This window comes from Engystomops pustulosus, chromosome 11 (assembly GCF_040894005.1).
Source record: "Engystomops pustulosus chromosome 11, aEngPut4.maternal, whole genome shotgun sequence".
Lineage (NCBI taxonomy): Eukaryota > Metazoa > Chordata > Amphibia > Anura > Leptodactylidae > Engystomops > Engystomops pustulosus.
The window spans coordinates 38324497-38338244 of NC_092421.1; the positions used below are offsets into that span (position 1 = coordinate 38324497).

Sequence of the window (13748 nt, forward strand, 5' to 3'; positions counted from 1 at the left end):
ATTGAAACTAGCATAAGATTATCAGAAAAGTTCTTCTACTGCACTGGTCACAACACCCAACAAAGGGACACTACAATTGCATGAGGTTCTAATCTAGATACTGGCTGGTTGCTCTCACCATGATGTGGACCTATCTGCACACCGACTTAACAACCTTTTAACCTGAACTGGTAACAACTAAGGATAATACAAGACTCATCAGCCATAATATTTAACCTATTTTTCAATGCAATTGTATTGAGTTGCCTTCTAACCCCTATTGTTACTCTTGTATTGCCATGAGATACATGCTCTACATCTAGCTATATACTCCATAAAAAGTAAATATCAACAGTCCCAAACTTATCAAGAGAGAAAAAACAGGAAATCTGACACTTCAACAACAAAAAAGAGAGATTATTGTCTTATATTAATTCTTGAATTAAATTGTATGAGGATAATGATCTTCAGCTATTTGAGTGAATATTCAACTTAGACATTTAACATGATTTTTAACTTTAGTCTATCCATAAATATCTTTTCTATTAGTAGTATGACACAAACAGCTAAGTAAACATATTGTAGGGGTTAAGCTCACTGGTGAGAGCCAAGACAGTTCACTGATTTGCCTTCCAGTCTTTATTATCAGTTGTGGTTACAGGCCCAACATGTACAGGCTCATAACAAAAAGAACAAAAGACCTGCCCGTCCAGGCGCTAGCTAACACAGTAGCTTTTCCCTCTCTATCTAATAAATACAAAACAAAGGCAATGGCTGTCTTTACATTCAGATTTGCTTCACTCTCAGCATCATCTCTAGCTCTGATCAGGGTGACCTCCCATGTTGCAGCTAGGGTTAATAAAGCCCTGGTCCAGGTGCAGACTAACAAGCCTGCACAAGTAGAGTTCAAGTTAGTGGAGTTTGTAAGACTCCCCAGAGGGAGGGGTGCAGAGCCCCCAAATGTCCTGGCTTGGTCCTCTTGTGGGTAGAAAATGTAAAAAGCAGGCAGCACCCCAGATTCAAAATAAAAAATTTGGTGTTCTTTATTGAACAAATGGCAACGTTTCGGTGTAGGACACCTTTATCACCTTTATAAAGGTTCAATAAAGATCACCAACTTTTGATTTTGCACAGGTGGTCCCCTAGGTAAGGACACCCGACTTACAAATGTCCACTAGTTACAGACGGATCCCTCTGCCCACTGTGACCTCTGGTGAAGCTCTCTGGATGTTACTATAGCCCCATATTTCAATGATCTGTAAGGTGTCTGTACTGAATCTTTATTAAACAAACCTTGGTCCAATTACAGCAAAAATTTTGGAAACTCCAATTGTCATTGGGACAAAAAAAATTTGTCTACAACTTCAATTATAAACTATACAGGTCGACTTACATACAAATTCAACTTAAAGACAAACCTCCGTATCCTATCTTGTACGTAACAGGGGGGACTGCCTGTATTGCAATATACAGTATGTTCAAGTACATAAATAAACTCTCACAAGACAATGAGCACTGGAAGAATTCACTCTGTCTACATAAATGAGGAAGACAAATTAAAATCTATTTAAGTTACATGTGTAATAATTTGGAAGATTAGTTATTGATCCAGAAAAAGGGTGTAAAATTCTTCATTAATGTATCTTTGTACAATTTATAAACATTGCTTATAAAAGCTTTTGGAAAATGGATATTAATTATACGTAAATGGCTTGAAGCTATTTCACACTTATGTGTTCTTCATCTAACAAAGGAGATATACCTTAATGAAAAGTATACAAATGTATTCTAGCAGAGCTGTGAATCCCATGGGTCATTGCCACAACAAAGAATCTGAAATGGAAATTAGTCACATTTTTTTTTATTCAAATGAAGAAAATTAAAGCATATTGATCCATAATGAATATATAGAGAAACCAGCACTGGTATTATTTTCTTAAAAAGACTCTTGTTTATTTAATTCATTCCATTAAAAAATACCATACATAGAGCATGCATGCTCATTCATAAAACCATAGGGCAGACCTATGTGTTTAGGACATTGTAAAATATTGTCCTTAGTCATGGTCCGAGACTGACTTTGCATTAATTAATAGTATAAGTGAGCCCATCTATCTAGTGCAGACCTGGGCACTGTACAGCCTACGGGCCACATACGGCTCTTTGTCTCTAACCGTCGTTGAATAATTTGAGCTCTCCTCATCATTAAATAATAATGCAATTAGGTCCTCCATATTTTCATCAATCATTGTAATATTTTTCATTTTTTTTATGAAGGAATAGCATATATACTGTATACAGTATATATGTATTAAGTATAAATGAGTTAAATTTACCCCAAGTACTTCATTCTTGTCACTGCTGCTATTCCCTTCTCTGAAAGCTCCTTTAATTTAATGTAAAAGCTTATGTCACACCTGATTCTACACGGGAAACATAAATCAAATTATTAAAGAAGATATTTGAGGTGGCACTCAATGATGAAACAAATTAAATCTAGTTGCCATGCTACTGTCCACTACACCAAAACCTATGAAACCAAATATAAATTAACAGACACTAACAACTAGTCTAATAGTTTATTATAAAATTGATTCATTTATTGATTTAAAATTCATTAAAATATCTGCCAAATATAAAAAACTATTGTCTATAGATATTTTTCATTTAAAAAAAAACATACCCACTTACATCATAGTTTGAGCAAAGGTGGGCAAATATTGACAAAATCGGGGTCATTTACCCCCATTTTCCCTGTATTGCCCCGGGATTTTGCTGACGCGATCGGATTGTGGCGCATTGGCGCCGGCATGCACGCGACGGAAATCGGGGGCGTGGCCGAACGAAAACCTGATGGATTCGGAAAAACCGCCGCATTTTTTTAAAAAAAGTGTCGCGGGACCCGCACTTACCTTCACCAAGTATAGGATCGTGCACTCCGGGGGCCTCGGTGGACTTCAGCGCAGCAGTGACACCTGGTGGATGTCGGAGGAACTGCCTTAGTGAATTGCCGGAAGACCCGAATCCACCGCAGAGAACGCACCGCTGGATAGCGAATAGACCGGGTAATTAAATCTGCCCCAATGTCTGTTTATATGTGTATATACCACACTTTTAAAATGTGATAGATATTTCTACCTCGTTTTCCTGTGGAAAACAACAGATGACATTACAATATCACAGATGATATTAAAATATCACAACAAAATAAAATAAAATGAAATAAACTATATACATGATATGTTCGGATCCAGGGGTTCTCAAGATTGTGAAGCCGCGGTATTTCTAAGCTCGCACTGCGCATGCATTAGATTGGCCGATCATATGACCTTGGATTGGTGATGTCAGATAACGATAGTATTGCATAAGCATGTAGGCTTTTGCTGTTTTGTATTATGTATTGCAGCTATATTAATATTGATTCTTGTAGCCTGTGTCATCCAGATATATGCCACATATAAACATTGTTAGTAATTTTCTAATTATTAATTAATTACTGCCAAAGTTCATATATCCAGAGGACACAAGCTACAAGAAATCGATATTAACACGCATATGCAATATGCATACGCTTTAAAACGCATATGCTGCCTTTGTAATCCAAAGGCAATGACATCACAAACCCAAAGGTCACATGATCGGCCGGTGTAACATGTGCAGTGTGATTTCAAAAACAGCTGCATGATCTCGAGATGCTGAGCAGGTTCCAATACAGGCAGTCCTCGGGTTACCTACAAGATAGGGGCCATTCGTTTGTTCTTAAGTTGAATTTGTATGTAAGTCGAAACTGTATAGTTTATTGTAGCTGCAGACAAAAATTTATTTTTGCCCCAGTGACAATTAGATTTTCAACATTTTTGATGTAATGGGATAATGGGACCAAGGATTATCAATAAAACTTCATTACAGACACTTTATAGCTGATCATTGTAGCTGGGGACAAAAGTAAAGCATTCAGAGAGATCAACCAGGTGTCACAGTGGGCAGAGGGGTCAGAGTAAAAACGGATTAAATAATCAAGTTGTTACCATCAACAGTTATAGACTGGACATATAAATAAGTGTCTCTAAATGAGAATCAGTGGAACCATTGGGAACAATATTATTGCAATTTACCCGATGCGGGATTCACGCCTGAGGATGCTTTATTTATAAAACCATCTTTTTATGAGATACTGATATGGTATCAGCAGGAGTGACAGTCAAGTGAGACTCCAATATTTATAATGACAAACTTCAGTGTCTTAGAAAAGGTGTATATACTGGTTCTAACCCCAACAATAACTGTATATGGATAAGAAGGACCCTCAGATGCCATACAGAAAACCCCTGGATCCGAACATATCAAGAACCGTATATTGTTTATTTCATTGGATTTTATTTTGTTGTGATATTCTATACCGATTAAGGAGTTGTTATTATATCATCTGTTGTTTTCATAAGAGAAAGAGGTAGAGATAGTAAATCTATTCACAGTTTAAAAGTGCGGTACATACACATATACACAGACCTTTTGTCAGTATTTGTATTTGTCCACTACGATGTAAATGGGTATGTTTTTTATACTGGAAAATATCTATAGAAAATAGTTTTTTATATTTGGTGGATATTTTAATTAATTTTTAACCAACTAATGAATGAGTTTTATAATAAACTAATAGACTAGTTTTAAGTGCACGTTTATTTATATTTGGTTTTATAAATCACATTATTGCCGACAGTTTCTTACATTTACACATACGTTACTATAAATTATGCAATGTTTGTTGAAAAGTAACTATGTTTCAACCAAATGGTGGATACATCTTCTATAGCCTGCTTCCTTCTAAAATGAATGGCACTTATTTCAATAAAACGGAAGGGCTCTAGTAGGTGTTTGGCAGAGACGCTCCGTGCTGTAGCCTCACAGTCTGTTAAGTGTGAAAGGAGCACTCCCCTGCTCCAACTGAGTGCTGAAACCTCATCTGGTGCCATGAGATTATATTAGGTAGTGGGGAAAGAGGGGGTAGGTGAGACAGAGTAACAGCAAGTGAAGCTGCAGCATTGAATGACTCAGGCAACTCAACCCCCTCTCCTCCCAGAGCCTCCTGGTTAATTAGCATAATATTAAAGTAGAGTTTAGAAGGAGGTCATTAATAACAAAAATAAGAAAATTACCACAGTGACAGTACCTAGAACTATGAATAAGTGTGATGGTTTATCAAGTTGGATTTAGATGGTAGATTTCCTTTAATAAATGTAATAAATTTATCCTAACCAGTTAATTTAATCTAAAGTGGCGATCACAAATTCTACAAAACTCCCAATTTAAAAAAATCTTGCTTGTATGTACAAGTTTTAACTTCTGTTTAAAAGTATTTTCCCCATTAGTACTTCACCTGCAGGTAGAATATGGTAGGCTAAGTGCCCCCTTTAGTCATTTAAATTTTCAGAATTGTTTTGTGATATGTGTCACTAAATACTTCTAGTGTTATACAATGCAGTAATATCACTCAATTACTGTACAAGATACCAATTATAACTCAACTAGCTTTCCCTACTAAGGAACTTAACCAAATATGATAGATTATAAAACTTAATTAGGCTTCAAATCAATCTATTTAACTACCCAGTAAATGGCATCACTTCTCCCTGTTTAAAAGACACTATAAGTCCTCTAGTATTGACATTGTCATATAGATAAGGTTGCAGAAGGATTTGTTATCTGCCATAACTTCAGGGTCACTGGGAAAATCAATGAGCCGTAGGCGGTCTATCTTTATTTAAATCAACATGAAGATATATAAATATATATAGGCACGTGGTAGAAATAATTATTGATGAGAGCTTATGAATGCAGCAAAGATTGTTGCTTTAATCCTTTAGAAGTGAATATAAGGGAAGATTTTTTGCAAGTGTCTGAGTGCAGAACTGTTCTAGTTCCCCATGGCCATCAAGCAGAGACCAGGTTTGATTTTCCAACAGTTGTTTTTAAAATCATAGCTGACCTCTGATTGGTTGCCATGAGTAACTAGAACAATTCTGCCCCCATGCACTTCTGATAAATCTCCCCAGCCGAAACTGGGAGCACCGCTGTTGATTTTTATTCCAAATTGATATTTCTAAACTAGACAGTACAACACCTAATTGTATTCCATTATTTTGTCTCATGATTTTCACAATGTTACCCCATTTTCTTTTCTCTATTAGCCGTGGGGGCAGGCTCATCTAAGAAACAATTAATCCACCAGCCACCCCGTAAGTCACTGACAAACACAAAAATATCTGTCAAAACAATCACAGGAGGGGAGGTTCTGGGACAGAATATTCACCATCAAATTCAGCATGATAAACCAGAGACACTTACTCATAGATCCAGGCACAGTGCTAATGAACCTGATGGGCTACCCTAGCCCCTCTGTGATCTGGCTTTACAGACTGTTAGGGTACATTCACACGGCCGTATGCCTTTTCTGTCCTGTATTTACAGCTGTATTCTGGTCGCAAATACAGGCTGTATGACATCTGTATGTAGCCTGTATGTAACCCGTATTTTCACAGTATTCTGTAAAAAATACAGTGGTCTTCCAAATGATGTCACTCACTTGTCCAAGCCCAAATTTGATCACCTGATAAGCCCAGACTACATTTTCATTTTGTGAGGTTAGATTCCATTGTGGAATATATAACTGGATATATAGATGTACATGCTTGTATCATCTATACTTGCATATTTGCAAGTATACAGCATAGGAGTAGTAGTACTGTGTCCCAATATATACAGGATAGGGGTAGTAGTACTGTGTCCCCCTCCCACTTGGCAACGGGCATGTCCCCATTCCCCCCTAGGCAACGAGCATGTCCCCCCTATACAACGAGCATGTCTCCCCTAGACAACGAGCATGTCCCCCCTAGGCAACGAGCATGTCCCCCCTAGGCAACGAGCATGTCCCCCCTAGGCAACGAGCATGTCCCCCCTAGGCAACAAGCATGTCCCCCCTAGGCAACGAGCATGTCCCCCCTAGGCAACGAGCATGTCCCCCCTAGGCAACGAGCATGGTCCCCACTCCCCTTGGCAACGAGCATGTCCGCCTCCCCCCATGGCAACAATCCCTTTTTGTGTGTGTGTGTTTGTATTTTTTGTCTTCCAGGACCGTGCATGCTGTGGACTACTTCGGATTCGTAGGATTCCGTCGATGACTGGAATTTTTTTTTAAAAATAAATTGGTCAACGAGGGTGTGTCCGCATTTTCTTTCAATAAAACCTTCTTTTTGTAATTAAAAGTGTTTTTTATTTCTTCGCGAGACTCTATAATCAGCCATAATAGTGGTGCTGTCTACTTGACGGTGCTCATTATTAAGGGTTGGCCTTAGTATTTGCCATCTTTTTATTTTGGCAAATTCACACTAACGCCCATACCATTACCCCGGTACCCACCGCCACCAGGGGTGCCGGGAAGAGCCAGGTACAAACCAGTACCTGACCGTCTATAGATGGTCAGGTAGTGGGGCGGCCGCAGGCTGTTATTGTTGAGCTGGAATAGCCCCCTAACAGTGGGCTATCCCAGCTCAGTAATGGCAGGCTGCTGTTGCTTTTTTGTAGCTGGCTGATTTGGACAATAGGGGGGGAACTCACGTCAATTTTTTTTTTCATTTTTTTGTCCGAAAATTTGGTAAAAAAAGAAGATGTGGGGTCCACTCTATTAATAGGGGGAACCCTACATAATTTTTTTGGTCAGAATTGTTATTTTTTTTAATTATGTGGGGTCCACCCTATCATTTATTTTCATTTATTGGCCAAAAAATGAAAAAAAAATTGACGTGAGTTCCTCCCCTATTGTCCAAATCAGCCAGATACAAAAAAGCAACAGCAGCCTGCCATTACTGAGCTGGGATAGCCCACTGTTAGGGGGCTATTCCAGCTCAACAATAACAGCCTGCGGCCGCCCCACTACCTGACCATCTATAGACGGTCAGGTACTGGTTTGTACCTGGCTCTTCCCGGCACCCCTGGTGGTGGTGGGTACCGGGGTAATGGTATGGGCGTTAGTGTGAATTTGCCAAAATAAAAAGATGGCAAATACTAAGGCCAACCCTTAATAATGAGCACCGTCAAGTAGACAGCACCACTATTATGGCTGATTATAGAGTCTCGCGAAGAAATAAAAAACACTTTTAATTACAAAAAGAAGGTTTTATTGAAAGAAAATGCGGACACACCCTCGTTGACCAATTTATTTTAAAAAAAAAATTCCAGTCATCGACGGAATCCTACGAATCCGAAGTAGTCCACAGCATGCACGGTCCTGGAAGACAAAAAATACAAACACACACACACAAAAAGGGATTGTTGCCATGGGGGGAGGCGGACATGCTCGTTGCCAAGGGGGGACATGCTCGTTGCCTAGGGGGGACATGCTCGTTGCCTAGGGGGGACATGCTCGTTGCCTAGGGGGGACATGCTCGTTGCCAAGGGGGGACATGCTCGTTGCCAAGGGGGGACATGCTCGTTGCCTAGGGGGGACATGCTCGTTGCCTAGGGGGGACATGCTCGTTGCCTAGGGGGGACATGCTCGTTGCCTAGGGGGGACATGCTCGTTGCCTAGGGGAGACATGCTCGTTGCCTAGGGGGGACATGCTCGTTGCCAAGGGGGAAGCACACACACACACATATATATATATACACACACACACACCCACACACATATACACACACATTCACAGTAATTTTAAGTGCTTTTTACTCAATTATTCAAAACAAATGACGACACTGACAACTTTGCAACTTTTAAAACTCTGTATTAGAAAAATATAAATTTTAACATGCCAAAAACTTTCAAGAAAAAACAACTTTAAAACTGTATTAGAAAAATATAAATTTTAACATGCAAAAAACTTTCCTGAAAATACAACTTTAAAACTCTGTATTTTAAATTAACTGCGAACATAAACTTTAAATATCCATCAAATCTCTTGTAAATGGACCAGAGGAGGATCCCTGGCTGTGGCTTGGCACATTTGTGTAATGGCCACTCTCGTAGCCATATGTGCTTGGCCAAGCATAATGGTGTGCATGAGGAGCAGGTGGAGCAGCTGGAGCTGGTGGAGCAGGCATAGATGGCCGAACAGATGCAGGAAGCGGAGCCGGTGGTTGAAACCCTGCAACCCGCTGGCGATGGTGCTCTATGTTTTGGCACATATCCTGAATGTTGTAACCCACATTATTGCAGACCTGTACAACGCCAAGTAGAGCCGACTTGCAGCTCATTTTCATCTCAGGCGGTACTGATTGTAGATCTGCAACCAGTGCCCGGCAGAACACATCATCTGGGGTCTCCTCCCTTCTCTGCCTCAACTGCTCAAAAATTTCTTGAGAACACATGTTGCGAAGATCGGATTCAGGATCCCTCCTCCGTCTGTTCCGCCTTGTTGGAATACGAAATATCGTTTCGGCAGCTGGTTGATCTGTGTCAGCCGGCACAGTTGGCACTTGTTCCTCCGTTCTTGGAACTTCATCCACAGTTTGAGAGGTTGGGTCCTCACTGCTCCTGGTTTCAAGGCTTTCCTCCAGATTGTCGGTAGTCCTATGTTTAATAAAATTTCTGCATTATTTTTGGGTATTAAAAACTGGATTTTGCCCATTTGCATACATTCTGGATATTAATGCTGAAAATCAATATGAAATTATGCATCCAATTTTTGCATTACTTCTGCATAAAAACCGGACGTTGATGCACATTTAATGAAGATTTTCACTCTCCCATAGACTTGAATGATAAAACATTCATGCAATGGATTGCTGTTCTGCATACATGCAGTTATGCGGGTAGAAAGGCGTTCACTTCTACCCGCATAAAGGTATGCATTGCTGTTCTGCATACATGCAGTTATGCGGGTAGAAAGGCGTTCACTTCTACCCGCATAAAGGTATGCATTGTTTTCTGCATACATGCAGTTATGCGGGTAGAAAGGCGTTCACTTCTAACCGCATAAAGGTATGCATTGTTGTTCTGCATACATACAGTTATGCGGGTAGAAAGGCGTTCACTTCTACCCGCATAAAGGTATGCATTGCTGTTCTGCATACATGCAGTTATGCGGGTAGAAAGGCGTTCACTTCTACCCGCATAAAGGTATGCATTGCTGTTCTGCATACATGCAGTTATGCGGGTAGAAAGGCGTTCACTTCTACCCGCATAAAGGTATGCATTGTTGTTCTGCATACATACAGTTATGCGGGTAGAAAGGCGTTCACTTCTACCCGCATAAAGGTATGCATTGCTGTTCTGCATACATGCAGTTATGCGGGTAGAAAGGCGTTCACTTCTACCCGCATAAAGGTATGCATTGCTGTTCTGCATACATACAGTTATGCGGGTAGAAAGGCGTTCACTTCTACCCGCATAAAGGTATGCATTGCTGTTCTGCATACATGCAGTTATGCGGGGTAGAAAGGTAATTCACTTTGACCCCACATAACAACATGCATTGATCTTGAAAATTTAAAATAAAATACTTACGTGCCCACTTCCATGACACTGTCGAGGAAGCCCAAACTTCGGCTGTACATGTAGGGTCTCTTCCCCAAACTGCCGGAACCACTTTTGGCCTTAGCATTTTTCTCTCGACGGTATTGGTCCCGGGCAGAGCACCACCGCTTGTTAATGCTTTCAACTGTAAAAAAAAAAAAAAAAAAATTAAGCAAAATAGCAATGCATTAATTATTATTATTATTGCCTTCCCACCCTGCAGCAAACACTCGCCTCTAATACCTGCGAGCAGCAACCGCAGTTATTAACCATTCATTATAATGAATATTGTGTAAAAATACCACAGTAGTATTGCTTTATATGCTCGGAGTCAACAGACAATCCAGGTTATAATAATAATAAAAATTTAAAAAATATAAACTATAAAACAACCCTAAAAATTCAAATCACCACACTTTCCTTACAACTGAAAATGTAAAAATCACGATAGATATCGCCACATCCCAAAATGCCCGATCTATCTAGGTATAAAAACTATTATTACTGGCGGTGAACCCAATAACAGAAAATCGCAACCAAATGTCTAAAATGCAACTTTTACACCATTTTATATCACAAAAACTTAGCTTAGTTTGCAAAAAATGACACCTCACACAGCTCCATACACCGAAGTATGAAAAGGTACATTTTGAGAAGGGTGTAGAGAGGTTACTTACCAAGTTCTTCACGCCGCCTTGGATTCGCATTTTTCCACTCATCAGGGACCATGAGCGAGGTGATCTCCTGCCAGGCTCTGTACTTTGCTCCACGGTCTGCATATTCTTCCACCCGCTTGTCCCAGATCAGAGGACGCTCTTCCACCAGCGAAATTAATCGTTCCATTGCAATGTGTGCCATTTTCACTGCAGGATCCACACACTTTGCACACACTTTGCACACACTTTGCACACACTTTGCACACACTTTGCACACACTTTGCACACTGCTCAAAAACTCACTGTTTCAGATGACACACTTCAGACAGTCTGCAGACAGCCGAGGGCACCGCTGAGGTCACTGTCTGCTGAAGTCACGTGACCGGGTCTCCACAGCAACAGCTCCCGAGGAACGGCCGCATCTGTTCTGCAAACGTGAGCAGCACAGATTTTTTACTTGCCCATTCATTTCTATAGGGGCGGCCGCATCGCGAATCTGGCCAAATATAGGACATGTTCTATATTTTGCGATGCGGCCGCCCGGTCAGGTCGCGATGCGGTGAGACACCGCATGCTCACCGCATCGCGACCGGGAACAATAGGAGTCTATGGGGGACCGTGATCTGGTCGCAAATCATACGACCAGATCACTGTCTCCCTCCGTGCCGTGTGAATGTACCCTTACACTGTCTCACTCTCTCTGTACCATTTGTATTCATGCAAGTTTTTACTTATTCATTTTTCAATCTTTCTAGCACGCAGGACATTTTTTTAGGTTCCGTGTGACTGGGTCTAAATATAGTATACTGCTTTGATTTATGTATGCATATTTATTTGTAGAGATGATGAGCTGCCCATTAGCTTACTTAATATAGGGATTGGTGGGTGGACAATAGTGCATCCACCACAACCTTGTTCTTATTTCTGAACTTATATATTATGTTAAGTTATTATATTTACTGTGTCTATTACAATAGCTATTTAATGACACACTTATTTTCTATGTTTAAGTTTTATAAAAAGTTTCAGTGTACAGGCGGTCCCCTACTTAAGAACTCTCGACTTACAGACAACCCATAGTTACAAACGGACGTCTGGTAGTTGGTAATTTACTGTACTGTAGTCCCTGACTAAAATAAATAGCTTTAACAGTATTTAAAGGTGTCTATAATTTTATTTAGTTTTATTTATCTATATATTCATTTATTTTATTATTTTATTATTGTTCTTATGACAATTCAACATTTTTAAAATCCAATTGTCACAGAGAACAAAAAATATTGTCTGGAGTTACAATTAAAAAATATACAGTTCCTACTTACATACAGGGACTGCCTGTACAAAGATACATGACTGCAAAAAAGAAGGCAGATTAATGGCTAGGGGCAAAAATGCAATAGTTGCCGCTGGTCACTCAAGTCTTAAAATGTAACGTTTAAGCCCAGGATGTTGAAATTATGCCACTGTTGGGTCAAAGCTGGGATAGTTTGACCCAGTCAATTAATATGGGAAAGGGTTCTCTGGGCAATTTAAGGTACCAAAGCTGTGAGTATTACCCCTATGATTTCGTAAGTAATAATTGAGTAATCAATACAATTCAATTACTACCTCAGGACTGCAACCGCTCAGCTCAATCCTGCCCCCACACTTACACACACATTACAAAATACATAAGGGTTAAGTGGCCAACCACTTTAAGTCCTTTAGAACCAAGTTTTTTTTGTTTCTTTGCATTTCCAACTTCACTTCCACAAACGTTAACTTTTTTAATATTTTTGTTTACAAAGCTATATAATAGATTATTTTATCTGCAAGACAACTTTTGCTTTTTAATGTCCGCCTTTAACCCCTTACCGACATTTGACGTAGTATTACTTCACATGCCAGCTGTGGGGGTAGGGACAGGGCTCACAGGCTGAGCTCTCTCCATACAAGGTGGGAGTTTTCTGCATATTGAAGCAAACACTCACCGGTAACACCCACGGCTGGTGCCGATCACGGGTGTTAACCTTGTAAATTTCTCCGGTAAAGCTACTGGAGGCATTTAAATCCTGGTGGCACAAGTGGTTCATTGTAATGAATACTGTGGAAAAATGCCATACACTGCAATACAGTAGTATTGCAATTTATGGTAGAAGCAATCAGTTAATGTACCCTAGAGTGTCTAAGAAATAGCAAAAAAAAAAAATGTTTTAAAGTTCCGTAGAACTGATATAAATAGAAATAAACTGTAAAAATCATAAACATATTAGCTATTGCTGTGTCCCAAAATGTCCAATATATCAAAATATAATAATGGTTATTCCCTTTTTTTTGTGGGATGAGATGACTAATTGATACTATTTTGAAGACTGTAGCACCTTTTGGTCACTTTTAATGGAAGCAATTTTTTTAAAAAAAGATTTGAAGTTTACATTTTTTGTTATTTTTAAAACTTTTTTTTTACTATTATTTCAGACCCCTTAGGATACTTTACCCTGATCACTTACACAATGTACTATATGCTGTACACATTATATTACCGTATACACTGTGATACACTACATATCATGTAGAAAACTAGTGTGAATGTGGTCATACATTATTTTCTTTCCCCCAGGATAAAA

The 13748-nt window shown here is 39.5% G+C and overlaps 2 protein-coding genes across 8 annotated transcripts in view; both read right to left on the bottom strand.

Moving 5' to 3' along the window:
- GRID1 (glutamate ionotropic receptor delta type subunit 1) overlaps positions 1-13748 on the bottom strand; it is a 1020611-nt gene that overhangs the window by 327697 nt on the left and 679166 nt on the right. The window lies entirely within an intron of this gene.
- Positions 8792-11734, bottom strand: LOC140105899 (uncharacterized). The gene is made up of 3 exons (XM_072130026.1): positions 11164-11734; positions 10478-10631; positions 8792-9541 (listed from the first exon to the last, which is right to left on the bottom strand). Exons 1-3 carry the CDS (start codon positions 11342-11344, stop codon positions 8911-8913), a joined length of 966 nt encoding a protein of 321 aa, XP_071986127.1. The 5' UTR covers positions 11345-11734; the 3' UTR covers positions 8792-8910.

Coding starts and splice junctions, on each gene's coding strand:
- LOC140105899 (XM_072130026.1), bottom strand. CDS start 11,344: ATGGCACACATTGCAATGGAACGATTAATTTCGCTGGTGGAAGAGCGT. Junction 10,632..11,163: donor AAGGCGGCGTGAAGAACTTG/GTAAGTAACCTC, acceptor TTTTTTTTACAG/TTGAAAGCATTAACAAGCGG. Junction 9,542..10,477: donor AGTGTCATGGAAGTGGGCAC/GTAAGTATTTTA, acceptor TATTAAACATAG/GACTACCGACAATCTGGAGG.